At 39.7% G+C, this 25374-nt stretch overlaps 1 protein-coding gene across 6 annotated transcripts in view; it reads right to left on the reverse strand.

Moving 5' to 3' along the window:
* The window catches only part of adgrv1 (adhesion G protein-coupled receptor V1), a 149927-nt gene that overhangs the window by 20713 nt on the left and 103840 nt on the right, over nt 1-25374 (reverse strand). For all 6 annotated transcript variants that reach the window (XM_026188517.1, XM_026188516.1, XM_026188518.1 and 3 more), the window contains 2 exons: nt 7350-7466; nt 2039-2217 (listed from right to left, as the gene is read on the reverse strand). In XM_026188517.1, coding sequence (XP_026044302.1) covers nt 2039-2217; nt 7350-7466 — 296 coding nt within the window. The remainder of the gene's footprint in view (nt 1-2038; nt 2218-7349; nt 7467-25374) is intronic.

Raw genomic sequence — 25374 nt, forward strand, 5'->3', positions numbered from 1 at the left:
TACTGTCAGTATTATACAGTCTATCTCTATGCTGTTTTCCCGGTGAACCTCTTGAACTACCGTCTCAGGATCTTTCAGGCATGTTTATCTTTATTAAAGAAAACTGCGGTTTTCCTCTGGGAAAATCAACATCCTTGATATTTGTTGCCAAACAACTAGAACAACACTGATGTGACCACAACCTTTTCACAAAACACATTCACGCTCTGGTTCGGTGGGAGCATCAAATCAGACAGGACTTCCGCATGTTTGAGTGATTGCAGAAAAATAATTGGATCTGTCGTAGTCACAACATAAGATGAGCTATGCCAAATAAAGCGCTGGATCACCATGTCACAAAAAGACAGCCGGGCCCCTAGTCTAAATACAGTGGAAAATGGACAGCTGTACTGTTGGGGCCTTGCTAGGGGGATGACCTCTAACTATAGTGAAAGTCTCACAAGGATGGGAAATCCCAGGGATTCCTGAATTGAATGAAAAAAAACATTACCCAGGGGTCTAACGCACCCATTTCTTAGCTTGAGAGAAAGAAAGTTAATCATGCCTTTTATGGAGGGTTTTCATCCAAAGGCTGCTGGGATTTTCTTTTAAATGTATACCACAGTAAGATCCTATGTTACCACTCTATGATAACATTTTTACTTAAATCATGTGATCACAAGACCCCATGTTTGGAAGATGCAACTTAAGACTACAAAAGGGTCAAAATATTCATGAGTGTAATCAGTCTCAAACTAGACTCATTCAAAACAAAATTTAATGCTGCTGAAATGTTTATGACCACTTTTGCTGAGCAGTTGTCCATGGGTGGTGAGAGAGGATTCAATGTTAAAGTTGGCTTTTTGTTTTCTTCCTTTTAAAGATGTACAACATATGATCCACAATAAAGATTAAAAAAGGCAGAAACCACAGGACATTACAGTCACTCACTGCCTCACAATGTGATAACCATCAGAAGAGAGAAATCCTTAATATGCTCAATGCACATAGCTGGGGTTAAGTACAAACTGGTCTATATGAAAGACAATGTCCCAGCACAACAGTGATGGTAGAGGCATGGAAATGGTAACTTTACACCGTTCTGCACTTATTTATCCATAAATCTCCATATCTCTCTACTACAGCGTGAGTATAGTAGTGGAAAGCAAAAAGACAGAGTAAAAAAATGTGCTCCCATAAGCAATTAAGTCTAAAGGATACAAAGTCTATTGACACAAGGTGTGAGCTTAACACTTTTGTATGCAAGCAAGGCGAAACTGAAACGAGTGGTGAGAAAACAAGAGACTAGCTGTTAACACCGAAGAGGAGAGAGCGAAGGAGAGAAACAGAGCGAGAGAAGGAAAAGAAGTGAAAAGCTGCCTTATGTCCTCAAAGAGGAAGGTGTGCTCCTGGGAAACTGAATACTCCTCTATGTTCTTAAATCTCTCCTGTATGCGCTCACTGTTTCACACTCCCATCCACAGGAAACACCCACAGATACTTGATCCCAAGGATAACAGGCACACCTTAGACCATTGACTTATTATAGATGTGGTTTAGGAGTTTCAGCTTCATACTTCTTTGACTATTATTGAACATTTGTTCACAAATGAAAGACATGGAAGATGGATGCACATAAAGACACGGGCAACTCACCTGTGTTGGGACCTTTGTACGTGTTTTTTGTACACAGTGATTTCTTCTATTGTTTCTGTGCTTTAGGTAATTTAAGGGAAACAGCTATATAAGGCTCTGTATGGCGCGATTTCTCAAAGACTCCACCTCCGAGACTGAAGTTTTTCAGTGTGGGGAGAGGCATGCAAACAAACATGAGACGTTCATTCATTCAGTCATTTGATTGGGCAGGCTCACTGGCTCTGTTTGCTCTACCTAGTCTGAAGTGGAATTTCCCTAAGCTTAAAAAAGAAACTGAAATCACTGTAAACGACTCATACCAGTTTAACAAATACTCTCCTAAGTGTACTTACGATTCACTGGATACATGCCATCAGTTCAAAAAGACCACTTGTGTGTGTATTTACATGTGTTGCTAACTCACACGTCGCCTTGCACCAGTCCATATACTTCATGTATTTTCCATCCAAAGCCACCAAGTAACACGATGACCAGGACGATGATGACCAAAGCAGGAAGTCCCCACCCCAGGAGGAAGTAGAGCAGGTATCGGCGTTCTGTGTGCTCATCATTCATCACGAGCACTTGCCAGAAGTTCACCGCCTGAGAAAACAGTTTGAGAAAACAACTTATTCACGGGGATATAAAAATAAAAAAGTAACTTTTACAGACTATGAAATGTATCTTAAACTTATCGCAGCACAATAAATAAAAGGGGGAGAAAAGGCTCGACATCTTCCCCTTTGATGATTTTTAAACCTTCCTCGGTTGTGTGCACATTTGGTCTTTATAGTCAGTAAAACACAAAAACACACAAGTATATCCATCCGCATATCACACCCAAAAATATCTATGTTTGCTTAGTTATCTAGAAGGCTTTTATAGTCTCATCTATCTGCTTTACTAAGCCATCCACTGTTGCATAACTGGCTTATGTGAACACCTGTTGACAGCAAGCAGACGATGTCTTATCCTCATGTGAAGCACACTAACACTTCATTTTCTCTTTCACATTTCGCTCATATATGGTGCGTTACGAGCTGTTTTACAAGCTTTAAGCCATCTAACATACATAAAAAACAAAAGTCTATAAAGTATTACATTTGAACATGAAAAAAAGGAAATGCTATTAAAATTTATGCAACAGGTCAACAGCTGTAATGAATAACAGCTGATAATGTCTATCTGTTTGCAAGCACTTGAGCAGCACATTTGCAAAGAGGAAGATGTGATGCAACTAATGACACAAGGTCAAATGATGTTGACCTCTCCCTATGATTACTCTGCTCAACCTCTACCGTAACAATATTGTATAACCACTGACCCAAAAAGACCTTGCTTCATAACCACACCAACATGAACACAAACCCACAAACACAGATGCAGCAGATGCAGCAAACAAGACTGTACGGTTCCCGTTGTGTAACAGCTCGACTCCCCTGAGATAATACAATGATGTCAGTCAGATTCAAGAAGTGTTATTCACTGGCTGTGAGAAAACTGCAGTCATTGTGGTACAGTAAAGGGATTATGGGCAACTTTGTGCTGAGCTGTTGTTTTGCAGTGGCTATATCACTCATGGAGCCACAATAATAGGTTGGCTCAATCTCACCGCAGAAAAAAATGCAGTATTTTTTAAATATTTACTTGCAGTTATGTTTGATTGTGCAGATCATGTTGGGACTACTTCACCAAGTTTTTAGATATGAGCTATATTTAGTTTCCGCAGTGCAAATAAAGCCAAAACCGCAAGTTACCACTGAAGGTAAATACCAGTTGTAAATTGGTCACATGAACCATTGGTGTTGTATTAAAAGTCCCAAATGACTGGATGACTTATTGGCGAGGAGACAGGACAGGCATTATCACATAAAGATATTATTTAGCAAGCTAGAAATGTGTCATCCTGGCTTCACTAGCTAGCTCAGGAAAAATCCCAGAAATCCTAATCCTGATGCCTTTAAGACTTTTTTAATAATGTGCAATTTTTAGTAAGCTGATGTTAACTGCAAACCTCTGCATTCAACACATAGCTGCTCTGGACAGTGGCCACATTATTGTGTGTTTTCAAGCTTTATGCCAGTGCATATTCCCCTGATCAGGTTTTGGACGTGCCCGTTCTCACTACTCTCAATTACACACACTCACACTGCTGTTATTGATTCAGGTCTTTGTCATGCCCTGAGATGGGCTGCTGGCGCCCACTCATATAAGCCACTTATCTGAAAGCAGCTACCTGATCTGAGGGAAACTTGAGTGGTGAGACATCACTGGGGTCAATGCAGAGATATTGGTGAGGATGGAAGGGTCTCGGTTCCCCGCATCAGTGAAAGCCAAGGTGGCGGTAATATTTTTCTTGTCAGCTACATTCACAGTTAGAGTTGACATTTATGAAATAACAAGATATTTTTTGAAGGGGTGTTAAAGAACAATGCCATGGTCCTGGCCTTTACGTTGTATTACTTTTTCTTCCTCTCTTCCTTTTGTCCTGCTTTGTTTGCCCGTCTTTTTTGAAATTGTGCTTCTAATGAATAACACTTCCTTACCTTTGTAACATATCTGCCTTTTCTATCACACAGTCTGGCTCTCTATTTAAATTCAACCTTAACGAACAGGGCATGTTATGAAACAAAACAAATCTGTGAGTGAGTATATAAATAAACCAACAAAAGCCTAAGTGTTTTTTCTTCATGCTTCATTAATCCTCCTATTTGAATTCTTTACAGGGTGAATCACTGTTTGTGTCCTTCACTCGATCCAGTCAGCTGTTACCCTACTAACTACTACCATGTGTGTCTAAAACCAGCTTGCACGTCACAACCAATTTTATTTGAGCTCCAGATCTGCCCATCCAAATTCTAACACCGCTTAAGCCACATGAAAGCCTTCGGCCTGAGACTTTATCCCTTAAAATCTCCCAGAAGTCATAGTAAACAATCAGATATGAGAAAAAGCCCACTGCGTCCAACACGTACGCCGTTGCATGGTTCCAGTATTACCCTGCTGTGGTCAGCTTATGCCACAGCTAATCTTATAATACTTTACCAATAACATTATTACATATTATGTTCCCTATGTAAACACTGGTTATGTTCACGTACGCATGTCACATGTTACAAAAGGTTGAAGATTGATGAGAACAAGGCAAATGTTATGCAAGAGAAGGACAACAGGTGGGAAAAGATGGGTAGATGGGGAAGTTCATTTAGGGATACCATTCCTATTGGTAACATGTGTCTTATGTGACGGTATTTTTGTTACTGTGAATTCAGTTTGACTCATAATAGCATAAATTGTGATTTATGATGGTGATAAATCTCATTTCCCTTCTTAAAAAAACAAAAAATGACAACAACTGAGCCTGAGCCTTCAGCTTGATTGTCATCAAGTGGATTTAAGATTGTTTGGAAGAATTACACAACAAATACATATGTATGGCACAGACAAATAATATAGATAAAGTTATTGTCTAATGTCTGTCAAATCTATTTAATCAGGTTATATTTCAAAAATTACAAATAAATAAACAAACATCCAAGGATTTCCTGTATTACGCAACTACCTTTGTTTCTTTGCAGTTCAGGACTCGTTAGGAGGCGGATTACTTAGGAAAAGGATTTATCACAGCAGCAGCACTAAAGCTGCTGATGAAACCTCTCCCTGCATTCCTTTGCTATTGCAGCAGGTCATAAGTCATCAATAAACTCTTTCCAGGATTACAACTACAATTACAATGCACAGATGTATGTTTACAGTCTTCATGTTCCTAAAAATCCTGGGTGGCTTTGGTGTTGACCAATATAATGCAAAGAAAGAAATAAGAGAATAAGAAGGTCTTGTTAAGAAAGAGCTGTTTAGGGTCCTTGTAAGGTATTATAAGGTGATCCTGGGCAAAGGGCATGCCAGTGCAGTGTACTGGTAACTTTATGACTGCCCCAGTAGATGTGGTAAAACAATCAAATTTCACTGCCTGTTGCACATAAACCAAATGCCATATGTATGAAATAAAAAGAAAGAATAGGAACCTTGGCAATGCCAAATTATGAGATAAAATAGGCAGGAGGAAGGTGGAGAATCATATTTAAACAGACAGCACAGACGTCCCAAAGGACCTAAGCTCGGTCATTCTCGACCACAATCGGTTGCATGTCCCATTTTGACTTCAGCCCTTCCAGGCAGTACTCATGGCAGATGTTTCTATATGCTATACTGGCAACTTGGTTATGGCGTCCCATGCATACCCTGCCTGCTAGCATCTTTCACACTGCTGTTATGTGCTGGATTGCCTCAGGGGCATCTTTTTACAGCCTGCATCTGGGGTCTTGCTTGGTGTGGTAGATCCCAGCTTCTATTTATGTTGTGCTCCGAGCTTGATCCTGTGCTGCGATGATTAGTGCTTCTGTGCTGTCTTTCAGTCCAGCCACTGGTGGGATCTCTGGATCCAGCCACTTCTTCTATCTGCTGGTACATACTGTGCAGGGGCCTGTCCTTCCGTGATGGTTGTTCTCCATCTCCACTTCTTTCTTGGGTTTCTATTGCCTGAGGTATTCACTAAGCACATGGTCTGTTGTGGCTATTTTCCGTAAAGTGTCACAGTGCAGGATTTGGGGTGAAACCCACCATATGTGGTCAGGAGCCTCCTTGTCTTCATGTCAGTGGCTTCCTTTGGCCAGTTTATTATCCCAGCAGGGTATCTGATCATGGGCAGGGCATATGTGTTGTTCTTCCCATTCAGCGGACTCCTCAGGACTCGCCTTACCCTCTGCAGGTACTTGGTGGTTGCAGCTTTCTTAGGCGCCTCTTCGTGTTTCCCATTTGCCTGTGGGATTCCCAGGTACTTGTAGCTGTCCTTAGTGTCTGCAATGTTGCCTTCTGGTAGTGAGATCCCCTCAGTTCTGAGTATGTTCCATCTCTTTGTTACCATCTGCCTACACTCCAGTCCAAATGACATTCACATTCACATGTTATTACTATAGATCCTAGTGTTGTGGATCAGTGAATCAATGTGTCGTTCACTATTGGCATACAGCTTGACGTCATCCATGGCGCCTGATGATTGTTCTATTCCGTAGTGGGTATCTGTAGCCAATCTTGTCAATGACACTTGATGGTGACATGTGCTATAGGCTTGAAGTTGGCCTCTAGTGTTGTTCACCACATCCCCATTGAGTTCCTGATGAAGGCTCCAAACTGTTTTGCCAATCTGGTATTCCTTGCCAATTCCTTTTTGTGCCCTGTTTATGTATTGAGCCATGTGCCACTATGATGTCTGACAGGAGCTTCCACGTGGTACTGAGGCAGGTAATTGGATGGGACTGGTCCTTTCTGGAGATCCTTGGGGATTAGGACTGTTTGGCCTTCGGTTAGCTATTCTGGGTGTCTCTCGTCAATTAGCAGAGTATGCCTTGGTTCTTTGGAGCGGTTTATTCCCCTGGCTTCTGTCTCTCTGGTATACCTCTTCAAGTGAGGTCAGCTGCTCTTGCACATAATGCTCCTTCAGTCATACTTGGTACCCAGTCTTGGGTGACCTGACGTCCTTTCTCCCCCTTGCCGTAGCACATGTGTTGTATCTCATCGATCTTCAGTTGTCATAGCAGTCGCTTCTTCCAAATGTTGTTTACACAAATGCAAAAGGCAGTTACAGAAAGATACATTTTTTCCACTTGTCAGAAATCAAAAGTGTTTTTTTTTTCCTCCTCACATGTATCTAGTGTTCACTGTGAACCTATCATTACCTGTATGAGCATCCAAAAGAACTGACTGAGATGGAAATAATGAGAGAAGAGCGCCAGAGTAGCACAGCTGTCCTCTGAAAACACTTGGCCACGGAAAGCTGACACCAGGAAACAAATCTGCAGACAAACATGATAAAAAGAGAAACACACATTTGAAATAGTTTAGTATTGTCTTTAACTCAACTTTTCATCCTTGTGACTATAAAGACAAAGCAACAAGTTTTCATTTCAACTACTGCATATGCAGATTTTACACAACACAGTCAGATTTTGCATGCCTGCCAAACTGACACCCACACAGGCTGAGTGCAGTGTCAGCAGTCCACATTGAGCATGAGGCCATTTATTGCCTGTTATATAGTGTATACATTTTTAAAGAAGACTGCAGGACTCTGATATGCACACCTCCCAAAGAGAGATATCCCATCCTGCAGACCTGTTACATCACCTTGCAGCAAGCTCTGAAGGCGGAAGGAAAAGTAAAAGCATCTACAACACTGATAAATATGTTTTGTCATATCGTCCTTTCATCCCACACGCACACAAAGAATGCAAAAATGTGTGGGTGATGCACGTTACAAAAACAGCTTGTGGAAAGGGTGCATATGTGTGTGTGTGAGAGAGAGCGAGCAAGAGAAGGCAAAAGAGACAGCAGCAAGGGAGAGCGAGTTTCATAAGCATGAATGCAATGGGGCAAAAATGCAATCTATATGATTAGAGGCAGGATTGTGTCGAAAACCCATGAGGACAGCACAAAATACTGCTGCTCTGTTGTCCATCAGAAAGTTTTATTAAACTCTAGTGCCAAAGCGGCCGGGTGATTGTTACATAACCTGCAGCCTGTCGGATCACTGCCAGTGCCATGGACCAGATAGGGGGTGAATGGACGACAGCAGGAGTTGAGAGTTGTGGGAAGAATGATAACTTGGTCTCAAGTGTTGCCTACATTTTCATTATTGTCAACAAACAAGTAGCAAAAACGGCTTTAGGTAATAAGAAAGGTGTCTGCTGAATAAATTTCAATTTTAACTAGCATCTAATCTTTGAGTAATTAGGTCTGACTTTAACAGTCACAGTTTTTACAGATCAGATACCAGATACAGATATCTACCTCTCTGAAACACCTCAGTGTATACTGATACTACAATATACATTATATATAGACCGTGCGCTTTAGTAAGCCAGTAGCACTCTGTGGTTTCATTGATTTCATCACGTCAGTCTGTACAGTTACCGCATAAGCATGGTGAAACCTGTTTTCCAAACTCATCGACCCACAGCTTATACTTGTTGCCTTTTAGATGACACCACAAATACTGCATGTTTAAATAGGCTGACGTCATGCAGTCACTTCTCGAATGTCTATTCTTTATAGGTTTTCCACTGAAATTTTGGTCGGTCATATTTTCTAACTTTTTGTTAACCTAGGAAATCCCAAAATGTCCATTTCTGGATTTTCCAGCACTTCCCAACCCTGTCTGCATCCTCTTGCTGAGCGAGAGGAAAAGTCAGTCCCTATTTTAAGGAAACTAAGAATCATAAGTCACTTTCTCATTGGTACACCAAGCCCTGGAGGGTGTGTATGTGGATAGGATGGCATAGGAAGGAAATTCGTGCATGAGCTACCAGGAATGATGCCTGAATCAACAAGCTGTTTGGGTAGCTTATGGGAAAAAACAGGGTTAGGTATTTTTAGCAGAGTTATGCTTATGTCGCCTAAAAGCAAAATGATGGGGGGAAATTACCAAATGCTTAAAATCTGCAAGATATAAAATCATGAGCCAACGTGATGTAGATATATGCACCAAGATTATAACTTTGAAAAACCAAGCAGAGTAACAATAAATACTAAACATTCTCTTTAATGTGTACTTCAGTTTATCAGCAGCTGTGATAGCACAGGTAATATTGTTTTCACCTTGAGTGTGTGAGTTTGTATGCATCATCATGGCAAAATTGGAATAGATAACTTTTTTTTTGGTAAATAATTTAGTAGGTGCTTACATGTTGAGACATTGGAGCTGTGATTGTGTAGCTAAGATGTTGCTTTCGCCATTTGTGTGGACAAATGATGGTTCAAGAGACACCACAGAGGTGATTCAAATATCTGGGAGAAAACTGCAAACGTACAAGATAAAGTCACAAAACTTCACAAGTACGTAGCTGGAATCGAAATAAACAGCCTGCTGGGAGATGGGTGTGGCCTGACCATAGGTACTAAGCAAAAAGTGCCAGAGCAAGAAGGGCAAGAGTGACTAGAAAGTATAATTACCTCGTGTAATAACGTGAGGTCCAAGGCCTCACTGGCATCTTGACTATGTTCATTGTAAGAGTTTCATGATTTTTTAGGTCAGATTCTGTGTCCGTTTCATGCAATAATACAGCTTTGACCAATGAATCCACACAAGTTTACCATAGCCTTTTGTGAAATAGCTTAATAGTCGCAGGAAGTGAACCTAATGGCAGGCGGTGACAAAATGACAGGTACAGAGAAACAGCTATGTATGGGGGAAAGGCAAAGGACTGAAATGAACATATGCAGTGCTTTGAACATGTAACTGCCTCTTAGAAATGCACGAGGCTCTGTTTTTGTACTGTTCTTGTTCTCAACAACAGAAGTGAGGTAAAAGCAACCACTCTGAATAAGTTAAAGATTTGATTTGATTAGAACTCGTCTGTTTTTTATCTGCCTTGTCCAACAGGCATTCAGTAGGTAGTAGTACAAACAGATACACACAAGCACATGAGGAGCAGGCTCTCTTTTTTGCTTTTGTTCTCACTCTATTGTTACCACTCAACAGGGACATATTAATACATCACACTTCATATCATGTGGTTGACAACTAACTCTTATGTAGGGCACTGAATCAAAGTTAGCTAAATCTGTCACGACTTGCTATGGTATTGTTCTCCGTGTTTTTGTGTTAGGTTTCACTTCCTTCGGCTCATTTTCCCGATTAGTATCTGTAACTGTCCTTACACCTGCTTCATCTCCCCTCGTTACCTGTGTATGCATATCTTGTCTGAGTCTCCCCTTGTCCTTTGTTTCATAATCCCTAGTGCTTGTGTGTTTTCTAGTTCCACGTTTCCCAGGAGATTCTTCGCGTTTGAATCATCTGCGCCTGCTTAGTCGCTGTCTATTTTGTATTTTAGGTGAAGAGTTCAGCATTAAAGCTGCTTTTTGAGTTCATGTTCTTTCTCCCAAGTCCTGCATTTGAATCCACATCTTGCCTGCCACACAGCCGCACCCTGACACTTACAGTGTTTGAATCATTATGATTACTCCCCTTATTATGTGGCCAAAGAAATTTTATTAAACTTGATGAGAGGAGTGATCATTTGGGTAGTAGTCACTGTTCAGATGGAAATCTTATAATGGGATTATAGCCAACTGTCAGAATGGTAATGAATCACTGGTTACATTAAACACAAACTATATTTATATTTTTTAATAGGATGCCTCTGTTACAGGGCTCAGTTTGTCATGGATAGCTATAACTAATTAGCTAACAGAAGTTAGCAAAGAAGGTATGAATGTCATTGTTCAGTCCACTCGCAGTGTGACCTACCAATATGGAATAGGTTGGTAGAGTAAGAGGAAGTGACAGGTGTGGACATGAAGTTTATCAGGTAGTTTATAAGCTACTGATCTGCTTTTTGTCTCCAGGCTCTTTTTTCCCCTATTGTGTAACACACTGGGAGTCAACCTGTCTAGACCCTCAGGCTATAGACTTATTCACAGCCGACACTGGGAGGTGATACAGGACTCTAAATACAAGTCCTGTCAGTGAAGTCTGTGCTGTGTGTGTGCTTGCATGTTCTTGTGTCTGATAAAACAGGAATCACCAAAGCTCACACACATCCAGCTGTCCTGGTAATCGATTGCCCCAGTATACAAAGATACAATTCAGGCATGCAGTTTTTTTCCACAACATAACTGAAAACAAGTAAATAACAAAGAAAATTAGACAGAAAATAATACAGAAGCAGCTCTTCATCCACAGACTTTGTCATCAGACCAATGACGTTGAGCTTCAATAACTATTCATTCATCGCTTTGGCTAAATTTCCAAGAAATGTCAGAAAGCCCCCATTTGTTTTGTGGCCTGGAAGCACCCCATTCACTGCTGTTATTGTGCTTTGTTTTGTTCCTACTGCCTTGGGAATAATTTTACTTTCACTGGACAAGATGTAAACACATTTTTGTATTGTATAGGGGGCGATCATGGCTCATGAGTTGGCAGTTCATCTTATAATCAGAAGGTTTGAGCCCCGGCTCCGACAGTCTCAGTCGTTGTGTCCTTGGGCAAGACATTTCACCCGTTGCCTACTGGTGGTGGTCGGAGGGCCCGGTGGCGCCAGTGTCCGGCAGCCTCGCCTCTGTCAGTGCGCCCCAGGGCAGCTGTGGCTACAATGTAGCTTGCCATCACCAGTGTGTGAATGGGTGGATGACTGAATGTAGTGTAAAGCGCTTTGGGGTCCTTAGGGACTAAGTAAAACGCTATACAAATACAGGCCATTTAACATATTGTAACAAACTGGCATAAAAATAACTAAATGCCCTTTTTCATGAACTTTTCCTGGCAATCTAAATGATACCGACAGCAACATCGTCAAGATAAAGACAAAAGAACACATAATGTACAGTGCAAAATGCCACCAAAAACACATATTTACTTGTTAACACGACAAAGGAGAAATCCTACAACATCAAAATGCACAGAGGCAAAATATTTAGGTGCTGTTGGCTGCAGCTCTAATACTCGCAGTGAGTGTGCAGCTGATCGATCGCCCTGTATGCTGAGCTAAGTGTACTAGGATGGCTAAAAATAGAATCTGCCATATGCATTACATCACTGATGGAGTGGGGTCTAAGCTGTCTGCCAGAGTATCCATCTCATATTGTGTCCCGAAACACTTAACCTCTGCGTTCCCCTGCTCCTCCACCTCCAGCTTTCCTCGTCACATCTTTTTTTCCCCTTCTTCCCCCTTCTCCCACCCCATCCGCTGCTCCACCCTTCATCCCATCTCCCCCTCCTCTTCTCTCGCCTCCCTTCTCCTTCACCACCCCCTACTCTCTAACAGCTACCGGTCTGATCTAGCTGGCTCCAGCATCAGCCTGCACCCTGGGTGTTTCCTCTTATGCCTTTGTTCAGAAAGAGCTTAAGAAAACAAAAGGGGAAAAGAAATATATAACGTTACCACTTCACTCTCATTTCCACCATAATTTTCTCACTTACCGTGGACCAGTTTTATTTCTCTAATCGCAATCATTCATACCTCCTCATCTCACAAACACCTCAGAAACACCTTTCTAGAATATGCAGAATTACATCAGAGTCTTTGCATGCTTCAGCCCCTCAATGTGCTGATACATATAGTGCAGCCAGTTGCAAGAAACAGGTGACACAAAAGTGGCTGAGAGGTGGGTTAGTGGGCCAGTGTGTGTTGCAAAGAAGAAGAAGCGATTGAGCATTTGCTGACATGACGCAGCTTTATCAAAATACTGAAAATGATTCCTCCTACTGTCACATTTTCAGAGTAGCACTCTTGCTTTTTTTAAAAAAAAAAAGAAGAAACTATTTAAGTATTTTTGCAACTTAAAGCCTCTGTATGCAACTCACAAAATCACATATGCTCCCAACAAATCTGATAATGATCAGCTATTTCAAGTGTGCTCAGTTGCTTAAGGTCTGAGGGAAAAGTAAAGTTCACAGGTGTTTTGGGTTGAATCTTTGGTTGGGACATACTTGCTGAGCCAGCTGTTAGCAAATAAACACCCACCCTCTTTGTTCTGTTTCACATCCAAACAGCCACAACGCTGCAGCTACTTTTGCTTACGTGAGGACAGACTGCAGTGCTGTAATTGGATGTATGTGATTGCACGAAACAGGAAGATGATATCAGGAGCGTCCGCCGTGTATTTTGGGATCAACTGATATACTGTATTTCCAGAATAAACAATAGTGTGAGAGCCTGCAGGTCTCAAGCTTTCAGAGGCAGAGGTGATTCAGCAATAGGGGACAAACTCAAAAGCTGTCAACAAATTCACAGTGTCATTAGGGTCATTATTTAAAGTCTGGGGAATGTGGAAATCCAGGCTTGTTTATGCTGTCTCTTTGACTTTGTGAAGACCCCTCGTCCTTATATTCACACAAAAAGTGAATGAAAAATATCAATAGATATCAATACATAAACAATCTACTGATACTCTGTTGAAACTAACCACATTGTTGTTTTTGTTATTGCTGGATCTTTTTGTCACTGCTTATTCTATACTCACACAGCTACCAGCAATAATGCTAACTCCTCCATACAGAGGACTCAATAGTACCACCCACATGAAGCAGTTTTAGCTGCATTCCTAACAGGCCTCCTCTTTCTCCTATTTAGTCTTCAGTCAAAGAGCCTCAGTACTGCTGGAAACTGAAGCTGCTTTTGATCTCAACATGGCTACTTTTAAGAAGTCTCTTGAATTTGTTTCTTCAACATCTGGTGAGAGGAAATCTGGAGACCAGACAGAAAACTCTCTGCAAGCAATGGGACACACACACACACACACACACACACACACACACACACACACACACACACACACACACACACACACACACACACACACACACACAGCTATAAAAACATTGTAACCAGCTGTTCAAGGTCAGCTCCCTAAGCTCACACACTCAATGGGTCTACTTTGCCCTACCACAAACCTCTGTGTGTCCCACAGTGCATTCATGATGTGGGTGTGATTCAGCCCTCATACTGACTTCTTCAGTTTTCTGCCATGGTTTGACCAGTAAAGACATTTGCTTTATGTTATTCTGCATAAACGGATGAAATGTCATACAGCAAAACATCAAGGAGGCTAAAATATAGGTCAAATTGTGTTCTATTCACAAATGTTGAGAAATTCTCTACTACAATCATTCACATCTGATTATGACAACCCCGCCATGAACAGTCTTTCCACGCTTACCTGCTTCTTCCAGATTAGCAATATTTCTAAGGTTCGGGATAATTGCAAGTCTAACTACAGTGATCACAAAGCCTGCAGAAACCTACACTGACCTTCTTAAGCTGTTTCATTCATTTCCGTCTAACAAGCCATTGATTAAGAAAACTGATTGATCTGGAGCAGTCCTCAGGGTGTGGCAATGGCTGGCTGTAAAGCCAATCAATTTGTGAAAAACTCTGGATAAGATATTGCTTGCTCCATTCATGCTACTCCTGCCAGCATATCTATCATATACTCTACTTTGGTGTCTCCCTTTGTAATTTAGACTTAATAAGACCAACTGCTGTGACATCATGCATTTAATAAAGTCTCAATTGGCCCTTTCTATCTAACTCAATAAATTATGACTAAACAGGTTGCTTGGACCTTCAACTTAATCTTCTAGTTGTAATTTAACTGGGGGCTCTTGTAATTTTTGCAAGGTACTTGCAGATTGCTTGGATATAAACAATATCTTGACTGCACACTTTTTAACTAGCAGTTAAAATTCTGCCTAATGAGGAAACTTGTTTACAACTTGCATTCCACAACAGGTGAATTCATTCAAAGAAAACTGAGATGGAAATGTGAGTCAAACATGTTCCCTCCTGTGCCTGTGAAGGATTTTCTGTGGGCTTCAAAAAGCTCTAGTCATAAAAATGAGCAGAGCTCAGGGAAGTCATTGATCAGAAACTTCATTCACCGCTGCTGTTGAACTTGGCTCTCGTCATGGAGCTATAGTGACCCCTACAGGTTATTGCGATGAGGGTTTGGTTGCTCAGCCAAAGTTTGTAAGGCAGGGGTTATGTGTGTATATTGGGGGGAGTGGGTTAAATGAGTGGGTCACTTCTTAACAAGATTGCAAACATTTGTGTTTATATCACGTACTCCTGTCTGACCATTTCCATGATCCATGGACCATGGAACCCTTTTTTTTTTTTTTAATAATATGAGTTTTCATCATTTAAAGCTCAAGTTAGTAAATCATGTTCAGGAAAATACTGCAATTAGACACACATTACAAACAAACTGCCAAGGCAGACTGATTACAATCTCCTGGTAACCCAAGAACAAAAGGCCTTTATATAGATATGTCTCAGTCTTTTCAGGAAATATGCCGTTTCCTTCCTAAGTTCATTATTTTATGACTCACTGAGGAAGTTGGGTGGCTCACATTTTCTATTTCGGTCCATTGAGTTAGCAAAACAGAGCTAACTCTGTTAGCTCTGCAATGAAACTGCAATGAACTGCAATGAAAGTTTGTAGATTTTACAAACTTTCATTGCAGTTTGTAAAAACTACAACAGCTTTAAAGGACTCACAAAAATGTGTACTGTACAACGTGGCAGTAGCAGAACCATTACTGCGAGTCTGCTATACGTGACAACAACAGGGAGACATCCTGCTCAACTCAACCTAGAAAACGTGTGCAAACATCATGCTGGAATGGCCTCAACAGTTTCGGTGTAAACACTTTTCTAAACTTCCAATGTTCACTCAACTTAACATACAAAGCTCTGCCAAGACAAGCTGTCAAATTCCAAAAATAGAACAGATGATATTGGGGACTTTGACAACTGTAGGCTCCCACTTTGTTTATCATTCACAGTGTCAACAGTCCTGATGGCAAACTGAATGACTCCACATAATCAGGTTAAAGGTGACTGGGGAGTTTAGCAAGTACATTTCTAATCATTGCATTTTAAATCAGCTTGCAGTCACAACACTTTGGCCTTAAATTTAAAAGGAGCTTGCGTGACAGAAAAACATATTTACAGAAATGACAGTAACTGCAGAATAAAACAGGCCCTTGACTTAACTTGCCACAGGAGAGTCTATGCACAGACGGTTTATATAATACCTTTAACTGTTAAAGCAGGTAATGAATGTAAGTTTTAGGCAAGAAAGTTTTTAGAACTCAGTTTTACAGTTGTCCATAAGAATATACTTTCAGGACGTATCACAATTATTATTCACAGTTTTTCAAAAAACAAAAAAAAAAACACACTCAGAATTAACTGCTTTTGGGACTTGCTCTTGGATGCATCCTCTTTTTCACAGCTACCAGGCAGGCAACTGTAGAAAATGATCTACTGTGACTTTTAGCTTTATGTGTAAAAATACAAGTTCAGATGCTTCTAAGGTCACCATAGCCCACTTTCAGAAAAGAATTATATGTAACTTTCAGAGGCTACAAAGGTTAGACTCTCTGAACACAACATATGGTTAAACAACCACTAGAATTAATCCATTTGCATTGCTACATATTAACAAATAAACAGGCACACATGCAGCTAGAAGATCAAAAACACAGATATGTAATGTCTTTTAAACATATGCAAATGCAAAGTTAGTAGTACTTCTGCAGTGTAATGCAAACGAGCAGTAAGCTGTCTAGAGTGCAGTTTACTTTATCTGCACAAAAAGTCATCAGTGATGAAGATAATCAGGCTACAATATACAGCGGCGTGAAAAAGTGTTTGCCCCCTTCTTGATTGACGTATTTGTCACACTTACACGTTTCAGATCATCAAACTAATTTTAATGTTAGACAAAGATAACCTGGGTAAATACTAAATGCAGTTTTTAAATGATGATTTCATTGATTAAGAGAGAAAAGTTATCCAAACTTAACCTGTCTCGTTAAGTTTAAATCATTAAATCATGAATTAACTGTGACTAAGTTCAACTTCAGTAAAAACACTCTGGCCTGATTACTGGCACACCTGTTGAATCAAGTCCCAAACCCCTTAAATCAGGGGTGTCAAACTGAAATACACAGTGGGCCAAATTCAAAACTGGAACAAAGTCGCGGGCTAACGTTAATACTTATTGAAAAAAAATCTTCCTCCAGATATAAGAATGAATCTTTTCTTATGGACTCAAATAAGTTTTGCTGGAAAGCTGAATATGGAACAAGCAAAGCTTAATACTAAACAATATATATATTAGCTGTATAATACCAGTAGGCCAGCTCTAATAATAATTTGGTATGGCTTCGCAGGCCAAATGTAATTAGGCCAAATTTGGCCCGCGGGCCAGAGTTTGACACCTATGACTTATGGCAAAGTTACAGTCTCAATCTTATTCTATATTTTTTCTCAGTGTCTTCTTGAGGGACAGTATGTGTATATGTGTACGTGATATTTAATGAATGTTTAAGTGCAGGTTATTGTGCAGACTCAGCACTGAGCATCAAAGAGTTGATTTGTAGTGTGTCACATCAGTGTGGTGGCAGCTGTCCTGGCAGCCATTTTTGGAATTCCATAATATACTATGATTCATATCAGTATGATATGTGAACTGAACTTCAGGTAAGAAGTTATGACCTGCAGGCTATCTGGGTCAGATATAAACCAAGTTTAGGTGGAGTTTATTTTCGTTATGCTGACTTTTTACAGTCAGTTACAACAACTCGTACTGCGTACTAGCTGGCATGACGGAGTTTATATACAGCTGGGCAGGTGCTATGATTTTATTGATGTTGAACTTGTTTTATCTTATTCTATTTATAAGGTTAGTTATTAGTTTCCAACCGTCCCGTAAAAAAACGGAATCGTCTCGTATTCAGAGAAAATATTGCGCGTTTCGTTTTGAGGTGAAAAGGAACACAGTTTGAAAAAGACACAAAGCTGGATTTATTCTGTGTCTTTGCTGCACAGCTGCCTCTTCTCCTGTCATTCTCTCCCCTCCCTCTCCTGTTTCTACTTCAATCATGAAACTGATCAATGATCAGCTAATCGGCTTTTCTCTCTTGTTTGTTTATCGCCCACTTTGCGATAACCAGCGGATTAAACAACAGCAGCACGTTTAAACTTGATCAGCTGTTGTAAAAATTTATTTAATATTAATTTATAGTATCAGTTGATGTTTGCTGGAGCCACAGCTGTAAACCTGCTGGTCATGATATCGGTTTGGTTATCTGGTGAGAGGGAAACATGAAGATGAAACCAGGAGATGTCGTTACTGAATTATCAGAGCTGAACAGGTGATGGAGAAACAGGTTTACCTTTTAGGTGACATGAATGAGTTGAAGAGAAGTTATGAACTGTTTCTGAGAGACAAATAACACCAGGATCCTTTTTTATGTAGCTGACAGCTGGTAACTGTGCAGGGGCGGGTCTAGCAAAGTTTTGCCAGGGGGGCAGGTAGGGCATTAAAAGGGAAAGGGGGCACAAAGAAATACTTTTCTTTCTTATGTCATTTAAAAACTTTGAATAAATAATTATCTGAATCTTACAACAAACGTTTTCATCTGATGTAAAAGGTATAGAAATCCATTATTGTACATAGTAATTTTTTTAGGGTCTCATCATAATTTCTTCAGAAGTAGCTAAGTACTGTATATGATGCCAGTATTTTCCCACATTTTCTAGATACTGTACCAGTACTGTGTGTAAAATGCCATCAAAAAGTCAATTAAGTTTTATTCTTTCTCACCTGTCTTTCTGTCTCCTTTCACTTTTTAAAGGTTGCCATGTTAGAAAAAATATTTTGCTCTGCCATGCTGTTTATTGATGTGGTAAATGAATAGTTTATGAAAATATATCTAAATCTGTCATAAGTAATCAGTAATGGTCATGTCTCACCTCTAGTCTTCTCTGTCTTAATTTCAGGTTTTCACCTTGTGTTGTAGATAGTTCAGGAGGTTAACTCGACCAAGCAGTCTACTTTCGGGTACTGTTTAGAATACCAGAATAGGGAGGATGGTGTAGGTTTAAGTTTATTAGACTGATAAATATATACCAACAAGACAGTGTACATCACTGTTACAACGACGTTTGTTTGCATTCAAAGGATTTATGGTTTTTCCTATAATACCTGGTGGGCCGGTCTCTAGTCAAAATGCCCGGGCCGATTTTTTGCCCAGTCCAGCCCTGATTATACACAAATGGATCAAACTTGGAACAGTGATGAAGCTTCCCAGGAATGACCGGTTGAACAAAATTACTCCAAGAGCACATCGACAACTTATCCAGGAGGTCAAAAAAGAACCCAGAACAACATTAAGCTTCTACATGTCTCACGTAAAGTTAGAGTTCATGATTCAACAATAAGAAAGAGACTGGGCAAAAATTGCAGCCATGGGAGAGTTCAAGACAAAAAACACTGCTGACCAAAAGAGATACAAAGGCTCGTCTTACATTTGCCAAAAACATCTTGATCATCCACATTTTTGGGGGAAAATATTCTGTGAACTGTCGAGACAAAAGCTGAACTTTTTGGAAGGTTTGAGTCACGTTGTATCTAGCATAAGAATAACATAGCATTTATATAACACATCCTACTAACAGTAAAATATAGTAGGTGGTAGAGCTGGGCGATAGAACGATAACGATATGTATCGCGATATAACTTTTACTCGATAGAGAAATTAAGCTATCGCGATAGACCTCGCCGCTCTTGTCCTCTTAAAAAAAAAAAAAAAAAAAAAAAAAAGGTCAGCCAATCCAAATAAAGTAGCGCAGAGCCGAACCAATCACAGCCGCAGTGTCACGTCGCGTCACTTGTTACGTACAGCACAAGTGCCAAGCCGCACGTGTGTTTGTTTGGGAAGCAGCCAGCGGGTAATGGAGCCAGCGCATAATGGAGGAAATGAGTGTGCCGACTAGAAAAATCAACCGAGCGTGACCGAAGAGAAAACAGATGATGGTTCCAATGCCGGAGAGATTGTCGAACGGAAGAGCCATAGAAGTTCCGTAGTTTGAAGGTATTTCGGCTATTTCAAGTCTGACAAAAAATAGAGTAGCGTGCACTGTAAATTGTGCCGAAAGCAAGTCTGGAAATACAATAAACTGGTGCATGCGTCACACTGCGCCACGTTATTGTTTCGGTGAAATGAATTTCTACAATACTGTTACTGTTAATTCTACTCTCTGCAGTGTTTAAATGCTTACACATACACACAGTTACTGTCTGTCCACACATACGACTCGGTTCTGCTTCTATGCCGCAGCTTTGTTTACTTTTTCCCACCGAGGCTTCTAGACTTCTGATTGGCCAACATTTCTGCACGGTTAGGAATCTAGCGCCACCTGCTGCTTTGGCATGTTCATAGCAGCGTTTTCCTTCATTTCTCCCTTTATGTGCGGACAGGATTATTTTTTAAAACGAAAACGGAAAATCTCCGTTTTCAAAAATACCCGTGTACGTGTGGACGTAGCCTCAGTCTCTGACTGGAAGCGCTAATTCGTCATTCGGCTTTTGTCAGACTAAAGTAACTGTTAAAACTGTTTGAAAAGCTAAGCTATACAACAAGGAGAGATTGAGAATTTCCTTTTAGTTCTCAGTTTATTTGATATTGACAAAAGTTAGTCAGTTTTGTCTGTTCTTCTGTAAAACAAACTAAGATTTATTTTTAGAATTAATATTTTGTTTCTAAGTGGAATTGACAATTTAGTCTGTTTCGTTTGTTCTATTTTGAAACTTAAACGCTTTAGCGGCTGCCTTTTGTGTAGTTTGCAATATTTGCCTTTATTTATCTGAAAAAGTCTCATGTTCCTTAAGTACATCTACCCTGTTGAACTTATTATGGGAAATAAATATTTAAAAACAAGCTGCTGATTATTTCACATTTTACTTGTGAGCAACGGCACATTTAAATCTTACAAATATAGTTATTTGGCTTATATCGTGATAGATATCGTTATCGCCTGAAATGAAAAAAACATATCGTGATATGAAAAAATCTCATATCGCCCAGCTCTAGTAGGTGGTAGAGTGGGAATGTTTTGCTGCCTCGGGACCTGGAAGACTTGTTGTGGTAAATCTAACCATGAATTCTGCTGTCTACCAAAACATCCTGAAGGAGAATTTCCGACTATCTGTTCATGAGCTCAAGCTGAACACTTGGGTTCTGCAGCAGGACAATGATCCCAAACAGACTTGCAAGTCCACCTCTGAAAGGCTTAAGAAAAAAAAAGACGAGTTCAGAGTGCCTTACTCAAACTTCTGACCTGAATCCAATTGAGATGCTGTGGCATGATCTTAAAAAGCCGGTTGATGCTCAAAAATTTTGCAAAGAAAATGCAGGAAAGAAAATAGACTGACGTCATTCATTTAAACAGGGCTGATTTTCATACTGTGGTGGCAGAAGGGAGATTTAGCCTGAGTGTTTCAGCGAACTGAGCCAGGGATAGAGAGTCCAATTATCACAAGTGGTTTATGTCTGAGAATCACTCACTCTTCTTTATCTGCAGTAGTGTGCTCGAACACAAACCCTAAGGAACAACATGTCAGCAGAAGTGTTGCATATCTGCTTAACCTGTGGGTTATTGTACAGGTGAGCTGAGCCTGTGTGCATTCTCATTACCTTGTGTTTAATTTGCTATTGTGGTAAAAATAAATGTTGTCTCCTGTGTGTACTCTGTACTCTTTCTTCAGGGTAATCCACAGCCTGCAGACTGTTTTGCTACATCTACATATACTGTCATTGTTTAAACTAATGAGTCACACCAGTTACACCCAGCCACCTTTAGAGGGTTAGAAAGAAGAGACAGAGACAGAGTGAAACAGCCTTTTGCTGGTAATGTCACAGCTCCAAGCAAAGGCTACCTGCTGCCAGAATGATAAAGGGGACAAAGAATAGAAGAAGGGACACTACTCAGTATTTTGTCATGTAAAAGCGGTGAAAGAAGGGAAAAATCAGAGAAACAGAAAAAACAGATGAACATAAGGAAATGAAGGTAAGAGAAAGTCAGGCAGTTGGCTATTACTGTACAGTGTTGGCTCATTTTTCAGTAACAGGTAAGAGACATGGACACAATGAATAGTGAGCGTGTAGAAGAAAAATGCTGCTGACTTTAACAATAGATGGAACAAATTAAGATAAGAGGAGCTAGGGAAACAAAGGCACGAGGTGTTCGAATAGAGTATCTCCCAAAAGGCCTTCCTTACCCCTCCACTGTTCTGTTACACACACACACACACACACACATACATACACACCGTGGCTCCTGCAACATGAGCATTTCCTGGAACCCATACACAAACGGTGACACAGGCCTCAGCTACTGACACTTATACCCTTAAATACCTTGTGTGCCATTTGCTCAACTCTGAGACAGTAATGCATTTAATAGGGACATGCTGTGTTTTAGCCTGCTATTGACTTTTTAATAACTGCATGAAACAATAACACCCTAAGATTTAGATAGAAACTGTACAAAATTTGAGACATTTGTCTGAGAGGGACAGGCTGGTAACCATTATGTTTTCTTGCTATTTTCCTTCTTTTGTGTTCTGATTTATAAACTCTTGTGGGTTTAAACACACAATAGGACAAGCTAGGCATGTACTCTGACGTCAACCAGAGAATCAGACCCTAAAAGACATTCAAAACCCCCCAATGTCTACTGATTCATGATGGGAACAGATACATTTCCTCAGGAAAAACAGAGTCTCAGAAAGACTCATGCTGATCTTATCTTCTGTACAAAACTACGTCTTTGACCACACATTTCATACGTCTCCCCTCCCTGAACACCTGAGAAACTGCATGCATTCGTTCAAACCCTACCCCACTCCTTCACCACATGCACATACACAGTGACGACAGACAGGAACTTTTAGGAATCTTGTCAGCAAGCACACAACTTCTGTATTCTCCTCAGAGATGGGAAAAGACAGCAGTGGTTGTTGTGCAAGAGGAAAAAGAGTTGGCGTAGTGTTTATGTGTGTGTGACTTTGTGCATGTGGATACAAGGGCAGACTTCTGAATGCTGGATTTGGTCCCAGAGCTAACAGGAAATCCTTTATAACCAGAAGTAAGAGTCACCTAAACACCTCCCATGTACTGGAATAAAGCAATGGCAACACAGGGGTAAACACTTTACTGAATGTGTGTGGGAATGTCTGTCTGAGACGTGGCGGTGGGCTGTTTAATCCCAAAGGAAGAGTAATTTAATAGTATTTTTTATATATATATAATTTTTTTCCCGCATACAGAAACTGGATGTGTTCAAGCATGCCCACATTTCCATTCCATTGTGTTTTTGACAAGTAAATATATACATCCAATATAAGAATTTATATTTTTTGTCAATAATATATAAATAAAATATAATTAAAAAAATTATGGGTTAATATTATAAATCTAAAAAAAACTTGGGAATGTGAAATATCAGTATTTAGTTACTTTAACTACAATGTATTGAAAGTAATTCTTAACCATCTTAGTCTTTAACTCAGATGGCCAAAGTTGTCCATTTCAGTGACATACAGTGCATGTGAAAACTGATGCTTTCAGTATCATATCATGTCCTGTTTGGAAATAATCATAGTGTTAAAAAATACTTTTTTGGCAACAGGAAAGAGAAAATGAGAAGCTGAAAGAGTGAAAAAAAGTGAATGTGAAACAATCAACTTCAATCTGGTTGCGCATTGCACAGTTTCCACCCAAACTTTCTGTTTCTACAGTTACTGACTTGTATTTCAGCAAACTACTGACAGCAAGATTTTTTTTAACAAATACACATTTCTGTAGTTTTACTACAGTATAAAACCACAGTGGATTTTAAATGAAACAATAAAATCTGACTGAAATGCAGATTAAACAAAACTCTAATTTTTCATTTTAACTAACTATTTAAGAAGTACAGCATTGGTCCCCGTGTTCAGATGCTCATAAATAAGTGGACAACACCAAACAATCATTATGCTTTCATAACAGTGAGTATAAGAATTATTTTTAATATTTGGATTAAAACATTTGCAGGCAATCACTGCCTCAAGTCTAGAACCCATGGATATCATCACCTATTGTGTTTCCTCTCTTGAGATGTTCAGCCACCTTCAGTTGCTGTTTGTTTTTGGATCTTCAGTTATGTATTTATATTTATGTATTTAACTGGACAATAGGTTCTTATTTTATTGCTGACACTGTCGATTCTAAGATCTGCTTAGAAAGAATATACAATTGATCAGGAATAACCATGGAAACACATATATTTTCACATTCTATTGCACAGAATGTACTTCATAATTATATTATATTATATTCATTTAATTTTATTTTTGAAAGTCATTATCTATCATACTATCAGGATAAGACAACCTCCTAAACAAGTCTAACCATACGGTAACAGGTCTTTCTCCATTTCTTCCCCAACCCTATGATAATCTTTTCAAAATAAAATAAAGGAGCATATTCCAAAGCAAACAAAACCCTGAAAATTTCAATTTTCCTATTTAATGCCATTTAGTTTTCTTTTTCATTTTTCCATCTCTAAGCATCTAAGCAATATCTGTCAATGTAAAACAAAATAATTGTGCATATACGACCAGTACTTATGTAGCACACTGTTAAATTTACACTCAGACAAAAACAGATAGACAGGCCGACACACCTACAGCGGATGTGACAAATTTTTATTTTCTTCTCAGTCGGAGTCCTGACGCAGTGGCCTTGACAGTGGCCACTGCCTGTAGGTGTCTTATTACTGGCCCAGATCAGTTCCAACCTGTCTGACTATAAAACACCTTCAGCAAGATTTTGTGTCTGCAGTACTGCTGGATGAGTCCTCTTACTAAACCTATATATCTAAACGTATACAGTCTGAGCTTTATACATTTGAAAAAAAAAAATCCCAGAAGATTAAGAAACACATATTAGAACACACATTACTCAAGATGTGCTGCAATAGTTTGTAGAAATCTGATTGACATTTTCTTCTCCTTTAAGATGGTAAACATCACATCACACAATCTGGATATAATATCATAGTAAAGTTAAAAGTTTGTGCAATCTTCTCTTTCATCTCAGTCCTGTTTGCTTCATCATCTGCCTCTCTTGCTTGTACCAGCACTGCTGTCTTAGTTTTCATGGTGATTTAGCAATTAAATGTCCTACCTCTGGTGCCCTTGGGTCTTTGGCATTTTCTAACTAAATACTAAAGAGGTAAAAAGCACGACAGCAAAAATACTGAGACAGTAATGCAATTAAACTACACAAACTGAACCAGAAGGCTCCACTTTCTCATTTAAAAATGTATTTTTGTTATTTGGCGTCATTAAACCTAATAACCTCAG

Source organism: Astatotilapia calliptera, chromosome 12 (genome assembly GCF_900246225.1).
Source record: "Astatotilapia calliptera chromosome 12, fAstCal1.2, whole genome shotgun sequence".
Lineage (NCBI taxonomy): Eukaryota > Metazoa > Chordata > Actinopteri > Cichliformes > Cichlidae > Astatotilapia > Astatotilapia calliptera.